This window comes from Bufo gargarizans, chromosome 4 (genome assembly GCF_014858855.1).
Source record: "Bufo gargarizans isolate SCDJY-AF-19 chromosome 4, ASM1485885v1, whole genome shotgun sequence".
NCBI lineage: Eukaryota > Metazoa > Chordata > Amphibia > Anura > Bufonidae > Bufo > Bufo gargarizans.
In genome coordinates, this window is record NC_058083.1 from 451,929,497 (window position 1) to 451,954,330 (window position 24,834).

Sequence of the window (24,834 nt, forward strand, 5' to 3'; positions counted from 1 at the left end):
GTTGCATAACCAAGAAAAGCAGGGCATTCATAAAAATGCACATTTACACAGGCCGATTATCCAGAAAGAGCATTTGTAGGAACGTTCGTTTCCAATAATGGGGCCGTGTAAATCCACCATTATCTTCTAGGAGGCATGCAGAGCTCCATTACATGCCAGGAGACCAGGGCCAGTGACTGATTCATGAGGGTGTCTGCAGCTGCCACGGTGGGTGCGCTTCCGCGAAGAATGAAAAGGACTGGTGTCTATAACGTGGCAGGCTTCATGTGCTTCTGACTGTATTGGCCCAATGTAATATCATGCTCGGGTTCGCTGTTTTTCAGCTGTGTCGTATATTTCCTTACAGGGCCAACAGACTGATAAATCATATCTATTACTCATTTAGTATGGTGAATAGGGCTGCAGCTATCGACTAATTTTGTAATCAAGTATTCTATCGATTAAACCAACGATTAATTGAGTACACTAGGGCTGCACGATATGGGAATTTTGTGCGATTGCGATTAGGGCTCTAAAAATAGTGATAACGATATGCGATGCAATATTTTAAGGGAATTGTGCTAGAGGTCTATTTGCTTGGATTTTCCCATATGAGCCACTGACGGGATCTGTGGAGGACGCCGTTATGGGGGGGGGGAATCGTCGGAGGACGCCGTTATGGGGGGGGGAATCGTCGGAGGACGCCGTTATGGGGGGGGGAATCGTCGGAGGACGCCGTTATGGGGGGGGAATCGTCGGAGGACGCCGTTATGGGGGGGGGAATCGTCGGAGGACGCCGTTATGGGGGGGGGAATCGTCGGAGGACGCCGTTATGGGGGGGGGAATCGTCGGAGGACGCCGTTATGGGGGGGGGAATCGTCGGAGGACGCCGTTATGGGGGGGGGAATCGTCGGAGGACGCCGTTATGGGGGGGGAATCGTCGGAGGACGCCGTTATGGGGGGGAATCGTCGGAGGACGCCGTTATGGGGGGGGGAATCGTCGGAGGACGCCGTTATGGGGGGGGAATCGTCGGAGGACGCCGTTATGGGGGGGGGAATCGTCGGAGGACGCCGTTATGGGGGGGGGAATCGTCGGAGGACGCCGTTATGGGGGGAATCGTCGGAGGACGCAGTTATGGGGGGGAATCGTCGGAGGACGCAGTTATGGGGGGGTCCCTCTCATTGCCCTATGTGTCCTAAACTGTGCACATAACTGGCTTTGTGTGTGAAGTATTTTACTACTATGTGAAACAAGCTCTCTCCTATTGATAAAATGGCCAGCCTCTGTAGTCTGTACTCACTGTCACAGTACGATGAATGCACTGCAGCGAAGTGGCCGGCCGGTGCGTGACTGACGTCACTTAGTAACGCTCCTCCCACTTCAGGAAGCAGGAGCGTTACTAAGTGACTTCAGTCACGTGCCGGCCGGCCACCTCGCTGCCATTCGCTGCAGTGCATTCATCGTAATAGTGAGAACAGAGGCTGGCTATTTTATCAATAGGAGTCAGAGAGAGCTTGTTTCACACAGTAGTAAAATACTTTACACAAAAAGCCAGTTATGTGCGCGGGGCCCCTTCATATATAATCGCTGCATTTTCGGGTCGGCCAAATCGCCATATCGCATTTGGCGATTATCGCGATTCGATTTTTTCGCTATATCGTGCAGCCCTAGAGTACACTAACAACAAAAAACTAATTACAAGAACGTTTTTCTTTATAAAAACTCATCAGCTCCCCCCCACCCCAGTGCCACCAGCTCCCCGTCTTATCCATGTCCCCAGAGCCAGTGAAATAAAATACTTACCTCTCCAGTAGGAGCGCCGCTCCACAGCTTCTCCATCTTTTTTTCACGTCGTCCTGACGTCCCACAGCGTCAGGTCCTAGTGCGCGCTTACGTGCGCCAGGGCTGAAAGTGCAGCCCGATACGGGCCAGCGGGTGACCACGGAGCGGTGAGCAATAGCAAGCGCTTCACTCCCACTCCGTGGTCACATGACACAAACGAATTTGCATTGTGGATTTTTTTATGTCAAATTACTCGATTCAATCGAGTAATCGTTTCAACCCTAGTATGGTATATGAACAACAGATACAGGACCTCCCGGACCCGTCCACTTGACATAATTGTGGAGCAGAATTCCTTAAAAAGACTGTCTGGGCGATACATCTAACATGCAAGGATGCAAGTACAGCTGAGTTTGCATCTGCATCGGGGACTCTGTTCTGGGACCTCAGTCACAGACACAGTTAAGTTTAAAAATAGAGAAGAAAAAAAAAAAAAAAAAAAAAATTTTTTCAACTTCAGTTCTGGACACCCAAACTGGTACTGAACGGAACCCTAACAGTCAGCCGGTTCTGTTTGAGTCAAATATGTGCCAAACAGATCGCCAATCTGTCCTCTTCCACAGGCTGGAGCAGTGATGGATCCTGCAGTATAAAAGTTTTGAGCATTACATAAATATTGAAAATTGGAAAAGTTGCTGCTTAAGTTTTAGAATAGCAATTTGCATATACTCCAGAATGTTATGAAGAGTGATCAGATGAATTGCATAGTCCCTCTTTGCCGTGAAAATTAACTTAATCCCCCAAAAAACTTTCTACTGCATTTCATTGCGGTCATTAAAGGACCTGCTGAGATCATTTCAGTAATCGTCTTGTTAACTCAGGTGACAATGTTGACGAGCACAAGGCTGGAGATCATTATGTCGGGCTGATTGGGTTAAAATGGCAGACTTGACCTGTTAAAAAGGAGGGTGATGCTTGAAATCATTGTTCTTCCATTGTTAACCATGGTGACCTGCAAACAAATGTGTGCAGCCATCATTGCGTTGCATAAAAATGGCTTCATAGGCAAGGATATTGTGGCTACTAAGATTGCGCCTCAATCAACAATTTATAGGATCATCAAGAACTTCAAGGAAAGAGGTTCAATTCTTGTTAAGAAGGCTTCAGGGCATCCAAGAAAGTCCAGCAAGCGCTAGGATAGTCTCCTAAAGAGGATCCAGCTGCGGGATCGGAGTGCCACCAGTGCAGAGCTTGCTCAGGAATGGCAGCAGGCAGGTGTGAGCGCATCTGCACGCACAGTGAGGCGAAGACTTTTGGAAGATGGCCTGGTGTCAAGAAGGGCAGCAAAGAAGCCACTTCTCTCCAAAAAAAACATCAGATTGATCTGCAGAAAATATGGTGAATGGACTGCTGAGGACTGGGGCAAAGTCATATTCTCCGATGAAGCCTCTTTCCGATTGTTTGGGGCATCAGGAAAAAGGCTTGTCCGGAGAAGAAAAGGTTAGCGCTACCATCAGTCCTGTGTCATGCCAACAGTAAAGCATCCCGAGACCATTCATGTGTGGGGTTGCTTCTCATCCAAGGGAGTGGGCTCACTCACAATTTTGCCCAAAAACACAGCCATGAATAAAGAATGGTACCAAAACACCCTCCAACAGCAACTTCTTTCAACAATCTAACAACAGTTTGGTGAAGAACAATGCATTTTCCAGCACGATGGAGCACCGTGCCCATAAGGCAAAAGTGATAACTAAGTGGCTCGGGGACCAAAACGTTGACATTTTGGGTCAATGGCCTGGAAATTCCCCAGATCTTAGTCCCATTGAGAACTTGTGGTCAATCCTCAAGAGGCGGGTGGACAAACAAAAACCCACTAATTCTGACAAACTCCAAGAAGTGATGAAATAATGGGTTGCTATCAGTCAGGAATTGGCCCAGAAGTTGATTGAGAGCATGCCCAATCGAATTGCAGAGGTCCTGAAAAAGAAGGGCCAACACTGCAAATACTGACTCTTTGCATAAATGTCATGTAATTGTCGATAAAAGCCTTTGAAACGTATGCAGTGCGTGTAATTATATTTCACTACATCACAGAAACAACTGAAACAAAGATCTAAAAGCAATTTAGCAGCAAACTTTGTGAAAACTAATATTTGTGTCATTCTTAAAACTTTTGGCCACGACTGTACAGGATATCACCGCTGAACCCAGAGGACAAAGCAGCAGTGCTGGATTGGAGGGGGTATTAAAAGCATCCCAGCAGTTTACAGCAATGCTGTGGCAACCCAGGGAAGCCCTTTATCCCCTTAAGGACCTTGCCATTTTTCACCTTCCTGCCCAGGCCATTTTTTGCAAATCTGACATGTCACTTTATGTGGTAATAACTTTAAAATGCTTTTACTTATCCAGGCCATTCTGAGATTGTTTTCTCGTCACATATTGTACTTCACGACAGTGGAAATTTGAGTCAAAATATTATATTTTCATTTATAAAAAATACCAAGTTTACCAAAAATTTTGAAAAATTTTCAAAATGTCAATGTCTCTGCTTTTTAAAACAGATAGTGATACCTCCTAAAATAGTTATTTTACATTTCCCATATGTCTATATCATGTTTGAATCATTTTGTAAATGCCATTATTTTTTTTTTTGGGGACGTTAGAAGGCTTAGAAGCAAATCTTGAAATCTTTTAGAAAATTTCCAAAACCCAATTTTTAAGGACCAGTTCAGGTCTGAAGTCACTTTGTGAGGCTTACATAATAGAAATCACCCAAAAATGGCCCCATTTTAGAAACTACACCCTTCAAGGTATTAAAAACTGTTTTTACAAACTGTGTTAACCCTTTAGGTGTTGCACAAGAATTAAAGGAAAATGGAGATGAAATTTCAGAATTTCACTTTTTTGGCAAATTTTCAATTTTTTTAAGTAACCAAGCAAGGGTTAACTGCCAAACAAAACTCAATATTACCCCGATTCTGTAGTTTACAGAAACACTCCATATGTGGTTGTAAACTGCTGTACGGGCACATGGCATTGCACAGAAGGAAAGGAACACCATATGGTTATTGGAGGGCAGATTTCATTGGGATCATTTTAAGCTGCCATGTCACATTTGAAGACCCCTGATGCACCCCTAGAGAGTAGAAACTCCCCCAAAAAATTACCCCATTTTGGAAACTACAGGATAAGGTGGCAGTTTTGTTGGTACTATTTTAGGGTACATATGATTTTTGGTTGCTCTATATTACACTTTTTGAGAGGCAAGGAAACAAAACAAAATTGCTGTTTTGGCACCCTTTTTATTTTTTGTTATTTACAATGTTCATTTGACAGGTTAGATCATGTGGTATTTTTATATGGCAGGTTATTATGGACAATAGCAAATATGACAAAGCATTTTTGAAAAAAAAAATATTTTTTAGTGTGTCCATATCCTGAAAGCCATTCTTTTTTGGCAACTGTCTTATGTAGGAGCTAATTTTTTTTCGGTATGAGATGACCGTTTTATTGGTACAATTTTAGGGTGCATATAACTTTTTGATTGCTTGGTATTACACTTTTTGTAATGCAAGGTGACAAAAAATATTGCTTTTTGTAGCAGTTATTTTTTTTACAGTATTGACCAAACGGGGTGGATCATGTGATATTTATATAGAGCAGTTTGTTACGCATGCGATGATACCCAATATGTCTTTTTTATTTTTTTCAATTTTTTTTTATATTATCTGTCTCTTTTTATGGGAAAGGTTTTTTGTTTTGTTTTTTACTTTTTTTAGTTTTTTTTACGCTGTTCACCTGAGAGGTTAGGTCATGTGGTATTTTTATAGAGCAGGTTGTCACGGACGCGGCAATACCCAATATGTATACTTTTTTGTTTATTTAAGTTTTACACAATATTTTTGAAACAAAAAAAATAAAAAATCATGTTTTAGCGTCTCCATATTCTGAGAGCCATAGTTTTTTATTTTTTGGGCGATTGTCCTAGGTAGGGTCTCATTTTTGCGGGATGAGATGGCGGTTTGATTGGTACGATTTTGGGGTCCATATGACTTTTTGATCGCTTGGTATTACACTTTTTGCGATGTAAAGTGCCAAAAAAAGGCTTTTTTTTTGTGACCAGACAGGGTGAATCATGTGATATTTTTATAGAGCAGGTTGTTACGCACGCGGCGATACCTAAAATGTCAGGGTTTTTTTGTTTGTTTTTTTACAATTTTATATATCTTTCTTTTTATGGGAAGGGGCTTTTTTTTATTGAAACTATTTTTATTTATTTTTTTAACATTACAGGGTCCGATACCTGTTTCAATGCAGCACAATACATCTGTATTGTGCTGCATTGACTATCAGTGTATTACACAGTGTAAGGCCTCATGCACACAGCCATTCAGTTTTTTGTGGTCCGCAAACCACGGATGCGCAAAAAAACAGTGTTGCCTTCTGCAATTTTCGGAACAGAACGAGCATTCTCGTCCTGGGTCCTTAAGGCGTCAAAGAGGAAGGTCACCACTCCTGACACGCCTGTTTTACTAGCTTTATACATTCCCCATGTAATAATTCTGGAACAACTATTCTTATGGCTCTATGTTGTGCCATTCATTTATTATTTCTACTAGAAGTTATGAATGAATTGCTTGCAGTATGCAGTAAGGGTACAGAGGGGAGGTAACCATTTGAGGGTCGGTACCTGCACAGTCTGAAAATGGCAGCACTGATTGGATAGAGTGAATCTGTGCAGGTACACCCCCCAACTGGTTACCTTCCCTCTGTACCCTTACTGCTGACTGCTAGCAATTCATTCACAACTGCTAGCAGAAATAATACAGTAATGGCACAACATAGAGCCATAAGAATAGATGCTCCAGAATTGTTATTACATGGGGAATGCATGAAGCTATTAAAACAGGCATGTCAAGAGAGGTGACAGGTCCACTTTAACTCTACTTGTGCCATTCCTCTGTTATTCATACGAGACCATTATGAATAAATCGACAAGTAGACCATTTAAAGGTGTTTCCCTATACACTGTGAAATCCATGATGACAGAAGTGAAGGAACAGACCCTTTGGACAAGGGGAATGGTAAATTTATTAACAGCACAACACACAGCTATAAGAAAAGATATTGAGAATTTTTCTTTAATAAGTACTTCCTAAAATAGACATGTCAGGGGTTCTCCCATCTCAGGAGAGGCTTACCCGTGTCAGATGGAAATACCATTCAGGCTTGTTCTGTACAGTACACAGAATATGACCAATTACCAAGCCCTGACTCCCAAGCATTAATGGACGTTGAGAATTACATTCAAAGAATGTTAAGCAGGGAAATTTATCTTAAGCAAATGTTACATCACGTGTCTGTACTGTATGTAAGGCAAAAGGTCACGTAAAAGCCCTTTTTCCCCTTAACAAGGAATTGTTGCAGTATCAGAGTGTTAAAGGCACTGTACAGAGAAATACAACCGCTTTCTTCCAGAAAACAGTATCCCACCTGTCCATGGACTATATCTGGTATTACTGCTCAGCTCCAGCTGAAGAGGGTAGGAGCAGTGCTGTTTTTGGAAGAAAGCATCCATGTTAATTCTAAAACATGACTGGATGACCTACAAGCCGGTGTCTGTTACGTCTGGACGGCTTACGTTTATTTTATCCCCCTATCTACACTGCAAACTGGTGCAAAACCTCCAGGAAATGTAAAATTAGAGTTTGTATTTAAACATTAACTTTTGAAGTCTTGGTTGGGCTTCATTATCATCAGTGCTGACTGTTCATTCTCTCCAAGGTTAACCTTGGTCACTAATGTGGCCTTCAAGAGTAAACATTTACCCAGCATGCCCCACTCACATGCCTGACAAGGATCCTTTTATTAATACATGCAAATCATCACTTTGTGGAAGACATCAGACTAAGGTCGCGTACACATCTGCGCTTTCAATTCCGGCAGAGGAACAAACTCCCGGAATTCACCGTATTATAAAAATAAAAAAAAATAAAAAAATCTAAATCTGAATTTCTGTGCTTTTATGATGAAAGTTTTATTACCTCATAAAATACCGTACTTATTAATTAACATTCACCATCTGTATACTTTATGTTGACATCATTTTGTAAATGTCATTCTCATTTTTTTAGGACGCTAGAAGGCTTAGAATTTCAGAAGCAATTTTTAAATTTTAAGAAAATTTCCAAAATCCACTTCAAGGACCAATTCAGTTTTGAAGTTATTTTGCGGGGCTTACATAGTAGAAACCACCTACCGTATTTTTCACCCCATAAGACGCATTCTTTCCCCCCAAAAGTGTGGGGGGGGGGGGGGAGAAATGCCCCTCTGTCTTATGGGGTGAATACTAATGAAGCGCTTCTATTATGGAAGCGCTTCATTAGTACTGGAGGATCGGGAAGCGGAGAAGGCTCTGTACTCACCGCTTCCTGGGGTCCTTGGCTGTCGGCTGTGAAGGCTGCGCACAGTGTGAGGGCGCGCTGTGACCTCACGCTGTACGCGCCAGTTCACAGAACAGCAGACGAAGGAGGAGGAAGACCGAGCACATGCGGTGAGGAGCGGTGGCGTCCAAAGCAGGAAAGGTAAGTGTTTTTTGTTTTTTTTTATAAAACATAAGGGCCCTGGGGGCACTGTGGACATGCTGGGGGCCGATATGGGGGCACTGTGGACATGCTGGGGGCCGATATGGGGGCACTGTGGACATGCTGGGGGCCGATATGGGGGCACTGTGGACCGATATGGGGGCACTGTGGACATGCTGGGGGCTCATCTGAGAGGCAATGGGGACTGCTGGGGACTGATGAGAGGCATGAGGCTCTCATCTGAAGTCTGATTGGGGGTCTGATCTGAGGTCTTGGGTTTTTGGGTACTACATCACATTTGAAGGCACACTAAGGTACACCTACAGTAGAAGCCCCCCAAAAAGTGACCACATTTTGGAAACTACACCGCTCAAGGAACTTATTGAGGGTCACACTGACCATTTTGACCCCACAGGCATTTCATAGAATTTAGAAACACAATGAAAATTTTCATTTCTTCCAATATAATCATGAATAAGCTCCCCCTTTTTCATTTTCAGAAGGGGGTAACAGGAAAAAAAAAAATTAAACACCTCCTTTTCTCCTGAACACGTCAAAAACTTTAATGTGGTCGTAAACTGCTGTTTGGGCACATGGCAGGGATCAGAAGAGAAGGAGCGTCATATGGTTTTTGGAGGGCAGATTTTGGTGGAATGATTTACAGGCGCCATGTTGCTATTAATCAGCCTCTGGAGACCAGTACAGGCCATAGATTTTATTTTTCTCTCAACAGACCTTTATCATTGGTTCTATTTTGGGGTACATACAACTTTTTGAACGCTTTTTATTTAGATTTTTGGGAAGCAGGATAAAGAAATACAGCAACTATGCCATTGCTTTTGGGGTTTTGTTATTGCAGCGAACATTGTGTGGAAAAAAATTACATTATCTTTATTCTGCTCAGTACGATTACAAGGGTACCAATTTTATATAGCTTTTTTGAACATTTGCCACTTGTACACTTGTGTCGCCATTTTCTGAGAGCATAATTTTTTATTTTAACTATGGCGTACTTTTTAATTATTTTTTTGTACAGCGTTCATCTGACAGGGTAGATCATATGATAGTCGGTCATTACAGATGCGGCGATACCCAATATGTGTATGTTTATATATGTTTTAACCCCTTCACCACCTCCGCTGTACATGTACAGCGGAATTTGTGTCTTTAAACATTGCGCCCGCTCTCATGTGCAGCGGGCGCCATAGCCACATGGTTTCTGCTGTTTAAAACATGTATGTGACCACGGTATCTGAGCAGTCCGGAAGCGTTCCCAGGCTTCAGCAGCTATTACGCTGGGTTCACACCTGAGCGTTTTACAGCGCGTTCCTACGCGCTGTAAAACGCACAACAGGCAAGAACCAATGATTCCCTATGGGAATGGTTCTCATCTGGGCGTTTTACAGCGCGTACGATCGCGCTGTAAAACGCCCGACGCTCAAACAAGTGCTTGAGCTTTTTTTTGGGCGTTTGTCGCGCGTTCCCGCACATAGAAATTCGGGAACGCGCGACAATGTGTGAACGCCAGTCTCTGTATGCGCGATTGTAAACGCCCGTACAATTGCGCATACAGAGCGCTCGTTTCCGAACGCTCAGGTCTGAACCCAGCGTTAGAGGAACATACCAATACAATCAACTGTATTGTTATATTGCAATCAATGAACACAATGGGCAATCTAATGACTGCCAGTTAAAAAAAACAAAAAAAAACAAAAACCTTTCCTTAAAATAATAAAAAACCTCTGTCAGAATTGTGTTTTTTCCCAATTCCACCCCATTTGAAATTTTTTTCCCGCTTCACACTACATTGTATGCAACCATAAATGGTGCCATTAGAAAGTACAACTTGTCCTGCAAAAGATAAGCCCTCATAAGGCTATGTGAACGGAAAAATAAAAAAGTTCTGTCAGTTTTGTCTGCATTTGCGTTTATTTTTTCCCGCACGGGTGCAATGCGTTTTGATGCATTTTTCACGCGTGTGAAAAAAACCTGAAGGTTTACAAACAACATCTCCTAGCAGTCAGTGAGAAAAAGGCATTGCACCCGGACTGCATCCAGATGTGCAATGTGTTTTTCACTGAAGCCCCATTCACTTCTATGGGGCCAGGACTGCGTGAAAAACACTGAATATAGAACATGCTGCGATTCTCACTCAACGCATAACTGATGCGTGAAAAAATAAATAAAAAATTTGCGGAACGGAACAGCACTATCCTTATCCGTTATGCGGACAATAATAGGACACGTTCTATCTTTAAATGGAACAGAAAAATGGAAATCCGGAAACGGAAGGCATACGGAGTACCTTCCGTTTCTTTTTGCAGATCTATTGAAATGAATGGTTCCGTACACGGGCCGTATACAGAAAGCAAAAAAATGGAAGTAAATGCGAGCAAGAGGTCTTACTCCTCTAGAAGTGAAAGGAAGACTTTGTTGTAGTTTCAGAACAGCCGGAGGTTGCTGATCTAGTAGAGAAGCACTGTGCTCCTTAAAGGGAACCTGTCACCGGGATTTTGTGTATAGAGCTGAGGACATAGGGTTGCTAGATGGCCGCTACCACATCCGCAATATCCATTCCCCATAGCTCTGTGTGCTTTTATTGAGTAAAAAAAAAAAAAAAGATTTGATACATATGCAAATTAACCTGAGATAAGTCCTGTCCCTGACTCTTCTCACGTACAGGACACATCTCAGGTTAATTTGCATATGTATCAAATCGTTTTTTTTACACAATAAAAAGCACACAGAGCTATGGGGACTGGGTATTGCGGATGTGCTAGCGGCCATCTATCAACCCATGCCCCTCAGCTCTATACACAAAGCAGAGTTCGGCCGGGAAATCACACTCCTACACGTGAGCACACTTCGCGGCAGTCCTGCTTTTTAGGAGCGGCAAAAAACTGCATAAGGTCTCATGCACACGACCGTTGTGTTCTGTTCCGCAAAATGGGGTTCCGTTGTTCCGTGATCCGTTTCCGTGTGTCTTCCTTTATTTTTGGAGGATCACCAGACATGAAGGAAAGTAAAAAAAAGTCTAAGTCAAGTTTGCCATGCAAATGATAGGAAAAAAGCGGACGTGGATGACAATCTTGTGTGCCTCCGCGTTTTTTCACGGACCCAGTGATTTGAATGGGTCCGCGAACTGATTTCCGTGAAAAAAAAATAGGACAGGTTGTTTGTATTTATTTTATTTTTTTGGACAAAGGGGGTTATCTGAATTTTTTATATTTAAAAAAAAATGTTTTTTTTAACTTTTTTAAGTCACCTTAAATTTGACTGTTAAACTTAAAAAATATTTTTTGAAAACCCCTTTAATTATCCAAACACACAACAGCACTATTCCTTTTTTATTTTATTTTAAAATATTGCAACTACATAGATCCCAGATGGATGAACACAAAGGGAAGCATATACAAGGGGGTCTTGTGGCTAACAGACTATCGACAACTGGAGAGTAAGCCTCATGCACACAAACATATTTTGTCTCTGTCTGTTCCGTTCTTTTTGCGGGTAGGATGTAGACCCATTCATTTCAATGGGTCTGCAAAAAGTCCATTCCGTAGCCCCGCAAAAAAAATAAAAAAATAAATAGAACATGTCGTATTTTTTCCCGTTTTGTGGACAAGGATAGGCATAGTTACAATGGATCCGCAAAAAATATGGATGCAATACGGATGCCAAACAGACGTCATCTGTATTTTTTGTGGATCCGTGTTTTGCAGACCACAAAACACATACGGTCCCGTGAATGTAGACTAACCCTGCTTTCACACCTGAGCGTTTCTCAAACGCGCGTTTTTATGCGCGTTTGACGCACGTTTGTGTGATTGACTGCAGTGTCCTATGGCCACAAACGCGCGTCAAAACGCCCCAAAGAAGCTCAAGAACTTAATTATGCGTCGGGCGTTTTACAGCGCGATCGTACGCGCTGTAAAACGCCCAGGTGAGAACCATTCCCATAGGGAAGCATTGGTTTTCATGTGTTGAGCGTTTTACAGCGCGTTTGAACGCGCTGTAAAACGCTCAGGTGTGAACTTAGGGTCAGAGTGCATTTACAGCTGATTATATCTGACAGATTTTCTGACTAATCATTGGTCAGATATCCGGTTACACACACAGATCTTTTGTTATACACACCAACTATCGATCTGATTGGACAGAAATTGGTCAGATAATCTGTTGGTGTAACCTTAAGGACCAATAGGGCGGGCAGTGATTGGGAATGAATGTTCTTCATCCTTATCACTGCCCCCTTGGGGTCTTTTTACTTGGACGGATTTTCTGACAAAGCAGACGCTCCCGATCACTGCCAGATCATCTGCGGAGGTGACTGCTTCATTTACATGGCACAATCGCCTCCACTGTGTGGGGACAAGAGACGGATTCAGCAATCGCCTGGCCCCATAGAAAATCATTGTTGCAGTGCAGCAGATCGCTGTCTATACACCGCAATCTGCTGCGCAGTAACAATGATTATGGGGAACAAGCGTTTATACAAACTCTAATCCCCGATAATCTGTCCATGTAAAAGATCCATTACGAGCCGCATTCACATGCGCCAATGATCACTGCTGTAAGGGGATGAACAAACAGTACAATCGTCCACATTCATTGTTTGTCGCCAGCACGTCAATCTCCATTTAGGGTCCATTCACACATCCATAGAATGGGTCTGCATCCGTTCCACAAATTGCGGAAAGGGTGCGGACCCATTCATTCTCTATGGGGCAGGAATGGATGCGGACAGCACACAGTGTTCGATCTTCCGGTCCGCGGCTCCGGAAAAAAATAGAACATGTCCTATTCTAGTCCGCAATTGTGGATTAAGAATAGGCAGTTCTATAGGGGTGCTGGCCGGGTGTATTGCGGATACGCATTACACTACGGACGTGTGAATGGACCCCTTACAAAGAGCGGCGTGCAGACAGCAAACGAGGATTTTTGGTGCAACATGAAAGAGGTGTTCATAAGACACATAACCCTTTGCTTGTTCAGCAGCACATTTCACAGGTCAATTATCAGGAGCGAGCATTCATTTGTTCTGGTATTTGGCCCATGTAAAAAGGTCTTCGGCTACTTTCACACTTGCATTTGTAATTCCGGTATTGAGATCCGGGAGAGAATCTCAATACCACAATTAAACGGATCCATTCCGTTAGAATGCAGTTGTGTGAAATCAAAAAGGAAAAAAAATTAAATAAACGGATCCGTCACTAAATACACTGAAATTCAATAGGTGACGGACCCTTTTTTTAGGCTCCTAAAAAAGCAGATCCGTCAACAATGACTTACATGTGTTTTTTTTTTTTTTTTTTTTTTTTTTTTTTTGCAATGCAGCTGGAACGGAAGACATCCTGATGCATCCTTAACGGATCTTTTCCATTCAGAATGAATAGGGACAAAGTGAAAAGAAAAAAAAAAAAGTCTCCGGTATTGAGATCCTTTGTCGGATTGCAATACCTGTAAACAAGACAAGTGTGAAACAGGCCTTAAAGTGGTTGTCCGCTTTTTTCTATAGATAACCTATGCTATTTACTTGAACCGACGAGAGCCGTCCCATACAAGTGAATGGTGACGCCATAGTTGTAATTACACTGCTCAACGCTGCAGTTGCGATGGCGAGCAGGTAAACAGGAAGGAGAAGCTGCTTTCTCTTCAAATAGCTGATCGGCCAAAGAAACCTCGAGGCCCAAATATATCCCAATTGGATGGATTTCCAGATCTGTATAAAGAAAGCAATTATTTAGGCCCCTTTCACACAGGCGATAATTCCGTGCGGGTGCAATGCGTGAGGTTAACACATTGGGTCTGGATTCAGTGCGGGTGCATTCACTTCAATATGGCTAATTAGATGAGCGGTGATTTTCACGCATCACTTGTGCGTTCCGTGAAAATCTCAGCATGCTCTATATTCTGCGTTTTTCACGCAACGTAGGCCCCATAGAAATGAATGGATCTGCGTGAAAATCGCAAGCATACGCAGGCAAGTGCGGATGCAATGTGATTTTCGCACATGGTTGCTGGGAGACGATGTTAGTAAATTGATAAAAGTCAATTTACTGTATTATTTTCCCTTATAACATGGTAAAAAGGGAAAATAATAGCACTTTTAATACAGAATGCTTACTTTAACGTGGCTTTAGGGGGTTAATAAATAAAATTTAAAAAATTAACTCACCTCATCCACTTGATCGCGCAGCCGGCATAGTCTTCTTGCTTCTTCTTTCAGGACCTGCCAAAGGACCTTTGACGACGTAATCGCGCTCACCACGTGGTGACGTCAGCGCAGGTCCTTTTGCAGCTCCTGAAAGAAGAAAAAAAGAAGACGATGCCGGCTGCGCGTGGAACAGGATGAGGTGAGTTAAATAAATAAAAAATTATTAACCCCTAAAGCCACATTTTAGTAAGCATTTTGTATTAACAATGCTATTATTTTCCCTTATAACCATGTTATAAGGAAAAATAATAAAACATACAGAACACCGAACCCAACCCCGCACTTCAGTGAAGAAGTCCGGGTTCGGGTACCACACACAGTTTTTTATCACGCGCGTGCAAAACGCATTGCACCCGCGTGATAAAAACTGAACATCGGAATGCAATCGCAGTCGAAACTGACTGCAATTGCGTACCTAATCGTACGATTTTCCCTGATCGCAGACGCAACGTAACCGGACACACTCGTCTGCAAGGGGCCTTAGGGTCTCTTTTGGTGTCACTGGAGAATTCTCTGCTCCAAATCAGCGCGATGAATGCTACGCGTTTATTTTGACAGCATCTACGGTCAGCATGGCAGCTCAGTGGATAGCACTGGTGCCTTTGCAGCGCTGGGGTCCAAGGACAACATCTGCATGGAGTTTGTATGTTCTCCCCGTGTTTGGAGAACCCGGAGGAGACCCGCACAATGTCAAACTGATAAGATTGTGAGCTCCTCAGGAGACAGCGGGCGATGATCATGTCTGTAGAGCACTGCGGAATATGTCAGCGCTATATAAGTGAGTATAATAAATAAACGGAGATCGTTTTTCGACGAGGATACTAATGAGAATTAGCCCTAAAGTTGGAAATACTGCTGAGGCTGTCACTAACACGAGATCCAGATCCATAAGCACCCAAACAAACCAGTTCTCGGGGGAGGGACATCCAGGACCTGTCCCCCTGGCCTGTCACCTGCAGCACAAGCCGCTTCAGCCCAGGTGTGAAGCAGTAAGAACCCCACACGACCTGGAGGGAGGCTACTGCAGAATGAATCATTACTAGCTCCATATATTCCAATTCTAGAAATATCCTGATAGATTTACATATTTAAGAACCGGCGCCGACTGCATGCAACGCTCAATGTTCCCTAAGAGCGTGTCCTCTAATGCAAATGTATTGAGAAAATGCCAAAAAGGCAATACTTAGTGCGAAGCACTGGATGAACACAAAGCACTGACATCACTGTACCCTTAAAGGGGATTTCCACTCCTTTCTTTAGGACAGGTCACCAATATCCCATCACCGGGGGGTTTAACACCCCGCACCGTGTTGTGCAGGATGCAGACAGCTCCCTCCATTGAGCAGAGTTGGTTACTGCGCTGCTGCACCTGTTCAGGACCAGCTCCATCCACTGGACAAGGCCAACTGCAGAACAGCTGATCGGCGGGGGTGTTGGGTGTTGACCCCCTGCCGATCAGATAGCGACGGTGTATCCCGAGCATAGGCCATCACTTGTAAACAACCCCCTTAAACCTTTTGACATGATGGAGACCTGCTCGATCTTTCATCCATTCTGGAGATCAGCCCATTGCTTTTTTAAAGGGACGCTGCGTCGGGAGTTCAGTAAGGGTGTATTCACACGCAGCAGATATGCGATAGAAAATGCTGCTTATTTTTCATGGATTTCTAAAAGCCCTGAACAGATATATCTACGGCCACATGCGAATATACCCGTCATAGGGTCTCAAAAGGCTACTGGCTGCACAATCCTACCACCTCCTAGGAGAACAGACCGCCACTCACTGTAGTAGTTATACCGCTCCTTCTCACGATCAATACACACAGGTGACGCGTTTCGGCTCAGCCAGAGCCTTTTCCAAACAGGACCAATCACACCGATTGGCAGGTTACACCCCTGAGGACAGGCTAGCAAGCAGGACCGGGCGCCCACCACCCTTGCTTACACACGTGACCTCTCGGTAAGCATTGGACTGCCCATGTACACACAGACAAGCCATGGCTGTCATCTCCTGACACATCAGACAGGTGGAAAGCCCCTTTAATCCAGAGCGGGGCCCCTGATCAGCGGAGGGGCCACTGCCCTCCCTATTTAATGCCATTGTCTGCAGGTGGTTGTGGAACATGGCGGGGGAGATGACTTTGGACTCCATGCTGAACAAAGGGGTCCTGCCACATTTCCACGGTGCCCACTAACTGCAGTGACCCCAAGGGGTTAATAGCATCATCCATCTACTACAAAGGTTACACCAGGGCCGTAAAGCGCCAGCCACTCACAGCAGGGAGCGGGGCTGTCATGGTGGCAGGTCACTGCAGGCCCCCATGACAGCTGACAGCAGCCCGAGGCCTGCGGCTTCCTAGGCCCTGGGTGACTTCTCCATCCAATGACGGTCCGTTCCCATGACGAGCAGAGGCCTCCGCTCCAGCCGGTCCCTCCCCCTCCCCGCGGCCGTCACTTACTCTCATTTAACACCTCCACCAGGTCTGCGCAGATTTCACACATCGTTCATGAAGGAGCCGCGTCCCGAGCATGGATCTAGCGCTGCCCGCGGCCCCGTCAGCCGGTGGATGCGGCGCCGCTCCTGGCTGCAAGGCCCGGGGACGAGCAGGAGTGAGGAGCGCGCTGTGACTGGACGTCTGAGCCGGAGGATGCAGGAAGAGGGGGGCGCAGGGAGAGGAATAGCAGGGAGTTTAGTTCCCCCAAATGTGACCGAGGCGGCGACGAGCGGAATCCCTCACTGCCTCACCGAACCATTCTCAGCACAGCCGCCGCCATTTTGGTTGGGGATGCTCAGTTCAGCTCGGCTGTTTCCGGAAGTGAATCGGCCGTTCGGCTATTCGTGATCCCTCCCACTAGCCGAGCTGTCAAGTCACATGACCGGGCCGACAAAGGGGAGGAGCTCAGTAATGGTGACTGTGGCCTGCTGCTCGGAACTGCAACTCCCGGCATATCCTGACAGGCGACTGACTCCCAGAGCATGCTGGGGTTGTGTCACCAAACAACAGGCAGCAGACCTAGCTGTAAGGGCCACTCCAAGGCAAAGCGCTGCCACCCCCAGCTTAATGACTCGTTTGGAATACGTTTTTTTTTTTTTTTTAAAAAGGCACCAGCCCTATGACTTTCTGTCATAAATATACAAAATTCTACACAACATTTGGGGGTAGATTTATCAAAACTAATGTAAAGGAAAACTGGCTTAGTTTCCTATAGCAACCAATCAGAGCTTCTTTGCAAATAAAAGTTGGAATCTGATTGCTATATGCAACTATGCCAGCTTTCCTGTACGCCTGCCTGTTTTGATAAATCCCCCCTTGTCTTATAAAACTGCCTGCAGCCACCAGTAGGAGGAGCTCAGGGCATAGGAATTTATACAGTTACTAGAGATCAGCGAATTTCAGGTTATGAAATTAGTTTACGCTTCGTTTACTGGTAAAAGGTAAATTGCGTTATGGATACCGTTACCACGGACCATAATATAGTGCGCGCACTACGTCCTGACGCTGTACGGGGTCAGGACAGTGCAGCACGGGCCCATCAAAGAAGACCAGGGAGGGTGAGTATCGGAAGTGCTTGCTGCGCTTCTTCCCCGCTCCCGACACCCGATGCATACTAGTGCGCGCTTCCATAATGGAAGCGCTCACTAGTATTCGCTTTATACACAGTATCGGTAAATCGGCATGGTTAGGTGCCGAAACCGATAATGTACAAAATCCTGAATATCAGTACTTACGATCCCTAGTATTAATACACCTTTTTCTTCAACTCTACCCACAATGTTCGATTGGTTTGAGGTCTGAGGACTGTGGGGACCAATCCAACGCCTCTATTTCATTGTCACTGAACCATTTCTTCGACAATCTCAACGTATGCTTTGGGTCGTTGTCCTGCTGGAATACTATGTCGTCCTTTTCATACCCATAGTACCTGAGTGGACGAAGTAACTCGTCTTGTAGGATACTCACATATAGCCCAGTATTGAGACCACCATTGATACTGGTCAAGTATCCAATGCCTTTGGCTATGAAACGACCCCATATCATCAGGCTTAGGCCCCATGCACACGGCCGTTGTTCACAGCCGTGTGCAGGCCGTGGAACCGCGGCCTGGATCGCTCCTGAGAGCAGGAGCGCACGGCATCACTGGTTGCTATGACGCCGTGCGCTCCCTGCTGCCGCCGCAATACAGTAATACACTGGTATGATCTATACCAGTGTATTACTGTACTGTGCCGGCAGCAGGGAGCGCACGGCGTCATAGCAACCAGTGACGCCGTGCGCTCCTGCTCTCAGGAGCGATCCAGGCCGCGGTTCCACGGCCCGCACACGGCTGTGAACAACGTCCGTGTGCATGGGGCCTTACTCAACTAAACAATTTCTCGATCTAGGAAAAAAGTGGATTGGTCACTCTTATATGGAAATACAGGATGTTTTATTTAACATATATATTAAAAAGAATGGATAAAAATAAAGATTAATGATAAAAAGTACAATATAAGAGCTTATATAAACTGTTCAGCACCGTATCATAGGCTTAATTACTGTCAAAATATCAAAATAGTATGTTCATTGTATAGGGAAAAACACCAGCACTAGTTTAGGTACTGATAGTGCCAAATGCCTCTCTTTATATCTATCTGGACTGGTACAGTCCTATGTGTGGTAAATTTGCTGTTTTGATTGGAGAAAACAGATTGGCACAGGCAGTATCTATCTAGTTGCAGACAGTATCTATCTACCGTAGTTAAAATAACAAATTAAACCAAATGACATTACATCCAATATTCAATTGTGTTGGACCATTGGGTGGACCGGTCTCTGGATATTGAGTCTTTTATTAGATCTGCACAGACCTATCCGAGCGTCTGTGTCAGAAAAGGACTCCAACTCTTGACAAACTAATAATGAATTATGTCAGCTTTTCAACTACTAGTTGTCCCGATACATTAGCATACAGCTCAATAGCAGCAGAGATTCTTATATGGCCAATGTAGTTTGTTTGTGTTAAAAGTCTGTGTCGGAAAAAGCGCTTCAACCTCCACAAGCTGATACTTAGTTGCATCCAACTGCTGGTTATGGTGGTAAGTTCGTATGTAACTACAGCAGGGATTGTTCGCTTGAGTCGCAAAAGCAGTTAGTTCAGTTGTTACTTAGCAAGGTATTTCTTATTGTTGTACCCACTATTTGTGGGCTTACCTTTACTTGCCCCGTCAGGTGAATCGGGACTTAATTTCGAGCCCTTGCTCCGTGAAATCTGCCGGCGTCCCGGCTTTGGAGCCGCTCGCGTTCCACGTGTCTCTCACAGATGATGTTGATTCAATGTGAGGATCACCTTTCTCTATTGGCGCTGCTGAATGACGTGTTGCACTCTTCTGTTGCTAAATCCCAAAGGTTCCTTTTCTTTGTAGTTCACTAGGTGGAAAATGGGGTATTCGTCCAAATGTTTTTCTTCTATAATTTCTCGATCTGTTAGCCCCTTTTTCCCTGGTTTCTTCCAGACCCATTTGCTCCCATCAGAGCCCAGTCTATTGACTTTCATCTCATTTCTCCTAATCGCCTGTTTCTAATCTACTGTTCACTGTTAGTACTTTTTTGTAAACTTGAGCCAACGCTTCTTATGACGATATTGAAGTCAAGGCTTATTCACCTTTTTGGGCCACCATTGTAGACTTGTGTAATCCGCATCGCATGGACATCTGTGATCTCACTATTACAAAGCACATGAGCCACCTCTACTGCTTTGTTTGTCGTGCCAGGACTTATAGACCTTGTGATGAACCCGACTTGTTGATATTTTGCTAAAGCCTCCTGACAAAGCCAGAGAGTTGGCGAAACGCGCGTTGGGGCAGTAGCACACTGAGAGCCTTGGTCACACAGTCCGTCATGGGTAATTGATCTCTGTTATTTTCAGCTATATGTTGTAGTGTCATGTAGTCTATACATACACACTTTGGTGTGCGGACCCACCATCACGCTACCGCGTGTTATTGGTGACCGGACTTTGTTCTGGGGTTACATGGCCCTCATACATCGTATGTATACAGCACATTCTTGTTTTTATATATAACAAACGTTCCATCATATTCTAATCGTGTATTACTTTGGCTACATGCACATGTACTATCCGTGTGTATTTATACCATTATTCTATCGGGCTGACAAGCTGAGTTGCTCCAGTGTGGTCTCCACTACCAGGGGTTTTGGGGTTGAGGGGGTCTTACGGCCACCTCCTCCCTTATGTTTTCACCTTGTTTAATATTTTTACTATCAATAAAGACTTTTGCTAAATATTACATACTGGTAGTCAGTCAGGATTTTGGGTAGGGTTTTCACTATGTGTCCATCTTCCTTCCCTAGTTCTCAGGCCTGATTCCCTGTTTCCCCTTTCCCTCCTATGCTCGGTGTGGTGTTTCCTTTCCATACCGAAGTGTGACAGCAGCGCTGTGAGAGTTTCATCAGCTCCCATGTATACCATAGAAAAGCTGTCTCAGGCTTGAACCGTGACCAGAATATTTAAAATGGCTAAAGATAAGCTCAATGACCCGGTACCAATTCCCAAGCAACAAAGAATCCAGCCAGAAATGAAAAAATACCTCAAGAAGAAGCTCCACTTCCTGGCTGGGAAAGTGTAACGGGGTGCCGAAGGCGCACTCGGTCTCCCATCAGCCGCAGACCTGCTGCTTAGCTTCGGGAGCGAGGATCTGTGTTTGACCTCGTTCCCAGGGCGGCTTTGCTAGCTGGTAGGCCCACTGCTCCTAGGTCTGCCTTGAGCACCGAGCTGATCACTCGGTGCTCGACTGGTCGGTCTGTCACTCCCCACTATAAATACAGGCGGCCTGCTGGCCACAGGTTGCCTGTTAATCTAGGTTCCTGGCAGTTGTTGGATACCTGTGTACTTACCTGATCCTGTTCCCTGACAATCCTTTGCCTGCTCCTCCTGTACTGCACATCCTTCCTGGAATATTGACCTCAGCTTCCACCTGACTATTCTTTGCGGACTCCTTTGGTACTTCTCGACTCTCCTGGTATTTATGACCCCGGCTTCTCCTGACCTTTCTTTGCTTATCCCTCTGTACTGCGTTGTCCTCTTGGTTTTGACCTGGTCCGTTCACTATCCGTTATTTGTCTTGTCTGTCCTTCCCACAAGTATCCTAAGTTAGGTACTGCCGTCCAGTTGTCCCCTGTCACCAGGACTCGTGAGGCAAATAGGCAGGGCCAGGGGTGAGGGTGGAGCGCAGTGGTCACTATCCTCCCCCCTGTGAGTGTACGTGACCGTTACAGAAAGGCAAGATGGTGTTGGATAACCCTACTCCCGCTATGGCACAGTAGACTTCGGAGATAAAAGCTCCAGTTCCCATTCAGAGACCAACTCTGAGGTTCACTCTACCTCCATCACTAGAGACTATTTGATAAAATCTTTACAACAGGCTGTATCTCCAGTTATGAAAGAACTAGCAGATTTCAAAGCCGAGATTAAACAAATTGGGGCTCGAGTGGCTGACCTGGAGGACTCCCAGACCGCCATTATTCTACACATTTACAAGCTGAAGACCATGAGAATCATAGTAGGCACAAAAATGTGTGCCAGAGAGGCTTGCCAGAGTCGGTTACTCCTGATGTGCTACTAAGTGCAGTGAGACAGGTCTTTGCCTCCTTGCTGGGGAATGATAGAGCTAACCACATTGTTGCACATCATACCATGAGGCCCAAGCCATTGCCAAGCGAGCCACCCCGAAATGTTATATGTGGCCTACTGAGCTTCTTGGACACCAAAGCATTACTCAGTGCTGCAAGAGAAGCTAAGATCTAACTTTTTCAAGACTTGGCAGAGAGTACACTTGCCAAACATCGCATTCTAAAGCCCCTAACGGAAACCTCACGCGTCATAACACTCCCTACCCGCTTGCACTTTCTGTTTCAGGCTGGCTGCAGCAAAAGATGGCCACCCGATTGTGATTCAATCACCAGAGGATCTTTCCAAGGCCTGGGCTAAATTTGGTATTCCATCCATGGAGATTGCCTCCTGGCTCTCGGCATCTGGAGATTGTTGCTTACCTGATCTACCTGGCAAGCAACGAAGTAGAGAACCTCTAGGAACAGAAATTCCACCGCCGAACTTGATGGCCCCTGAAAGCATGATCTACAATGATTCCATTCTATTTTTCCACCTTAGGGTTCCATAAGTTATCTGATTCTTCATGGTCCCCCTAGTTTGCAATGTTACCTTATGCCTGAATTGTAATTTTCCTACTGTTTTTCTTTGCAAGTGACTGTAGGACAACCCAGGACTGGTTGTGGTATACACTCCTTTGACCCCCCCCCCCCCCCCCCCTTCCCCATACTATTGAGGAGAAACTCCTAAAGCGCTCTCCATATGGCAGTTACAGAGAGATATTTAGTGCACTCCCTCTGCTCATGGAGTCACTTTATAGGCCCTAGTCAGTACGTCATCATATATTGGCTTCTAACAACTAGTTTATGTTGTTTACGTACTTATTGTTTTATACATGCGTAGGTATGTCTTAATAATTTGCATAGTGGCAACAGTAACGGGACAATATGGCTGATTAAAAGCTCACTTCATTTAAAGAGGTTGTCTGGGTTCAGAGCATAACCCGGACATAACCTCTTCTTTACTCATTTAGCATGTCTGTGTGGAGCATCCTAGCATTTCTTGCTCCGATGCTCCCCCGTGCCCTGGGCTGCATCACGCAGGGCAAGGTCTGTTTTGTTTACTTCCTTACTATTTTAGGCGGAGGCTTCCGCCTAGCAGTGATCACAGTGACATCACAGTCTATAACAGCTCTAAAACAGCCTAGTGCAGCGCTATAAGACCATCCATTTGTACAAGTGACGTGACTGGGCTTCCTGCTAGGCAGAAGTCTCTGCCTAGCATACTCATGTGAAGTCTGGTACGTCACTGGTAGTAAAGAAAAGATCCTTGTCCCTGCACAATGCAGCATAGGGCAAGGGGGAGCATTGGAGCAAGAAATGCTCCAATGCTCCACTCAGACATGCTAAATGAGTGAAGATGAGGTTTTGTCCGGGTTTAGCTCTGAACCCAGACATCCCCTTGATGTAATGGGCATTAAATACATATCAAACGGAGTCACCTTTTATGTATTTTGAAAAAAAACCTGCAAACATTCTTCTATTACAAGAAAACTATTTCAAACACACACATATCCCCTCACTTAGGCTACTTTCACACTTGCGCTTGATCGGATCCGTTCTGAACGGATCCGATCATATTAATGCAGACGGAGGCTCCGTTCAGTACGGATCCGTCTGCATTAATAACTTTAAAAAAATTCGCAAGTGCGCAAGTAGCCTGCGCGGATCCGTTCAGACTTTCAATGTAAAGTCAATGGGGGACGGATCCGCTTGAAGATTGAGCCATATGGTGTCATCTTCAAGCGGATCCGTTCCCATTGACTTACATTGTAAGTCTGAACGGATCCGCTCGCCTCCGCACGGCCAGGCAGACAGCTGAACGCTGCAAGCAGCGTTCAGCTGTCCGCCTGTCCGTGCGGAGGCGAGCGGAGCGGAGGCTGAACGCCGCCAGACTGATGCAGTCTGAGCGGATCCGCATCCATTCAGACTGCATCAGGGCTGGACGGAGGCGTTCGGGTCCGCTCGTGAGCTCCTTCAAACGGAGCTCACGAACGGACCTATGAACGCTAGTGTGAAAGTAGCCTTACTAAATACCAGTATACTACATGGAACCACAGCACATAGGTCCATATATATTTGGACAGAGACAACATTTTTAAAAAAAAATTGTTCTGTACATTACCACAATGGATTTTGTACAAAACAATTCAGATGCAGTTGAAGTTCAGACTTTCAGCTTTAAATCAGTGGGTTGAAAAAAATGATTGCTTAAAAATGCGAGGAACTGAAGCATTTTTTAAACTCAATCTCTTCATTTCAGGGGCTAAAAAGTAATTGGACAAATTAAATAATTGTAAATAACCTTTTTAAAGGGAACCTGTCGCCTTCAAAAACCATCCCAAGCCGCCAGCAATACATGACAGTAGCCAGCAGCGTGTTTCCAACGATAATTTTCTTGCTGAAGGCCGATGCGGCTAAAGCTCAGAAAGCGTTCTTTAACCACCTCCCGACCGCCTAACGCGCCGATGCGTCCGGGAGGTGGTTGATTTGTTCCTCCTGGACGCATCGGCGCGTCATCTCGCGATACCCGAGATTTCCTGTGAACACGCGCACGCAGGCGCGCGCGCTCACAGGAACAGAAGGTAAGTGAGTGGATCTCCA

At 44.9% G+C, this 24,834-nt stretch overlaps 1 protein-coding gene across 3 annotated transcripts in view; it reads right to left on the reverse strand.

Annotated features, from left to right (window-relative positions):
- The window catches only part of USP34 (ubiquitin specific peptidase 34), a 216,570-nt gene extending 199,188 nt beyond the window's left edge, over positions 1-17,382 (reverse strand). For all 3 annotated transcript variants that reach the window (XM_044289323.1, XM_044289322.1, XM_044289321.1), the window contains exon 1: positions 17,023-17,382. In XM_044289323.1, the coding sequence (XP_044145258.1) occupies positions 17,023-17,065 (43 nt within the window). In that variant the 5' untranslated portion in view covers positions 17,066-17,382. The remainder of the gene's footprint in view (positions 1-17,022) is intronic.
- Positions 17,383-24,834: the final 7,452 nt, after the last annotated feature.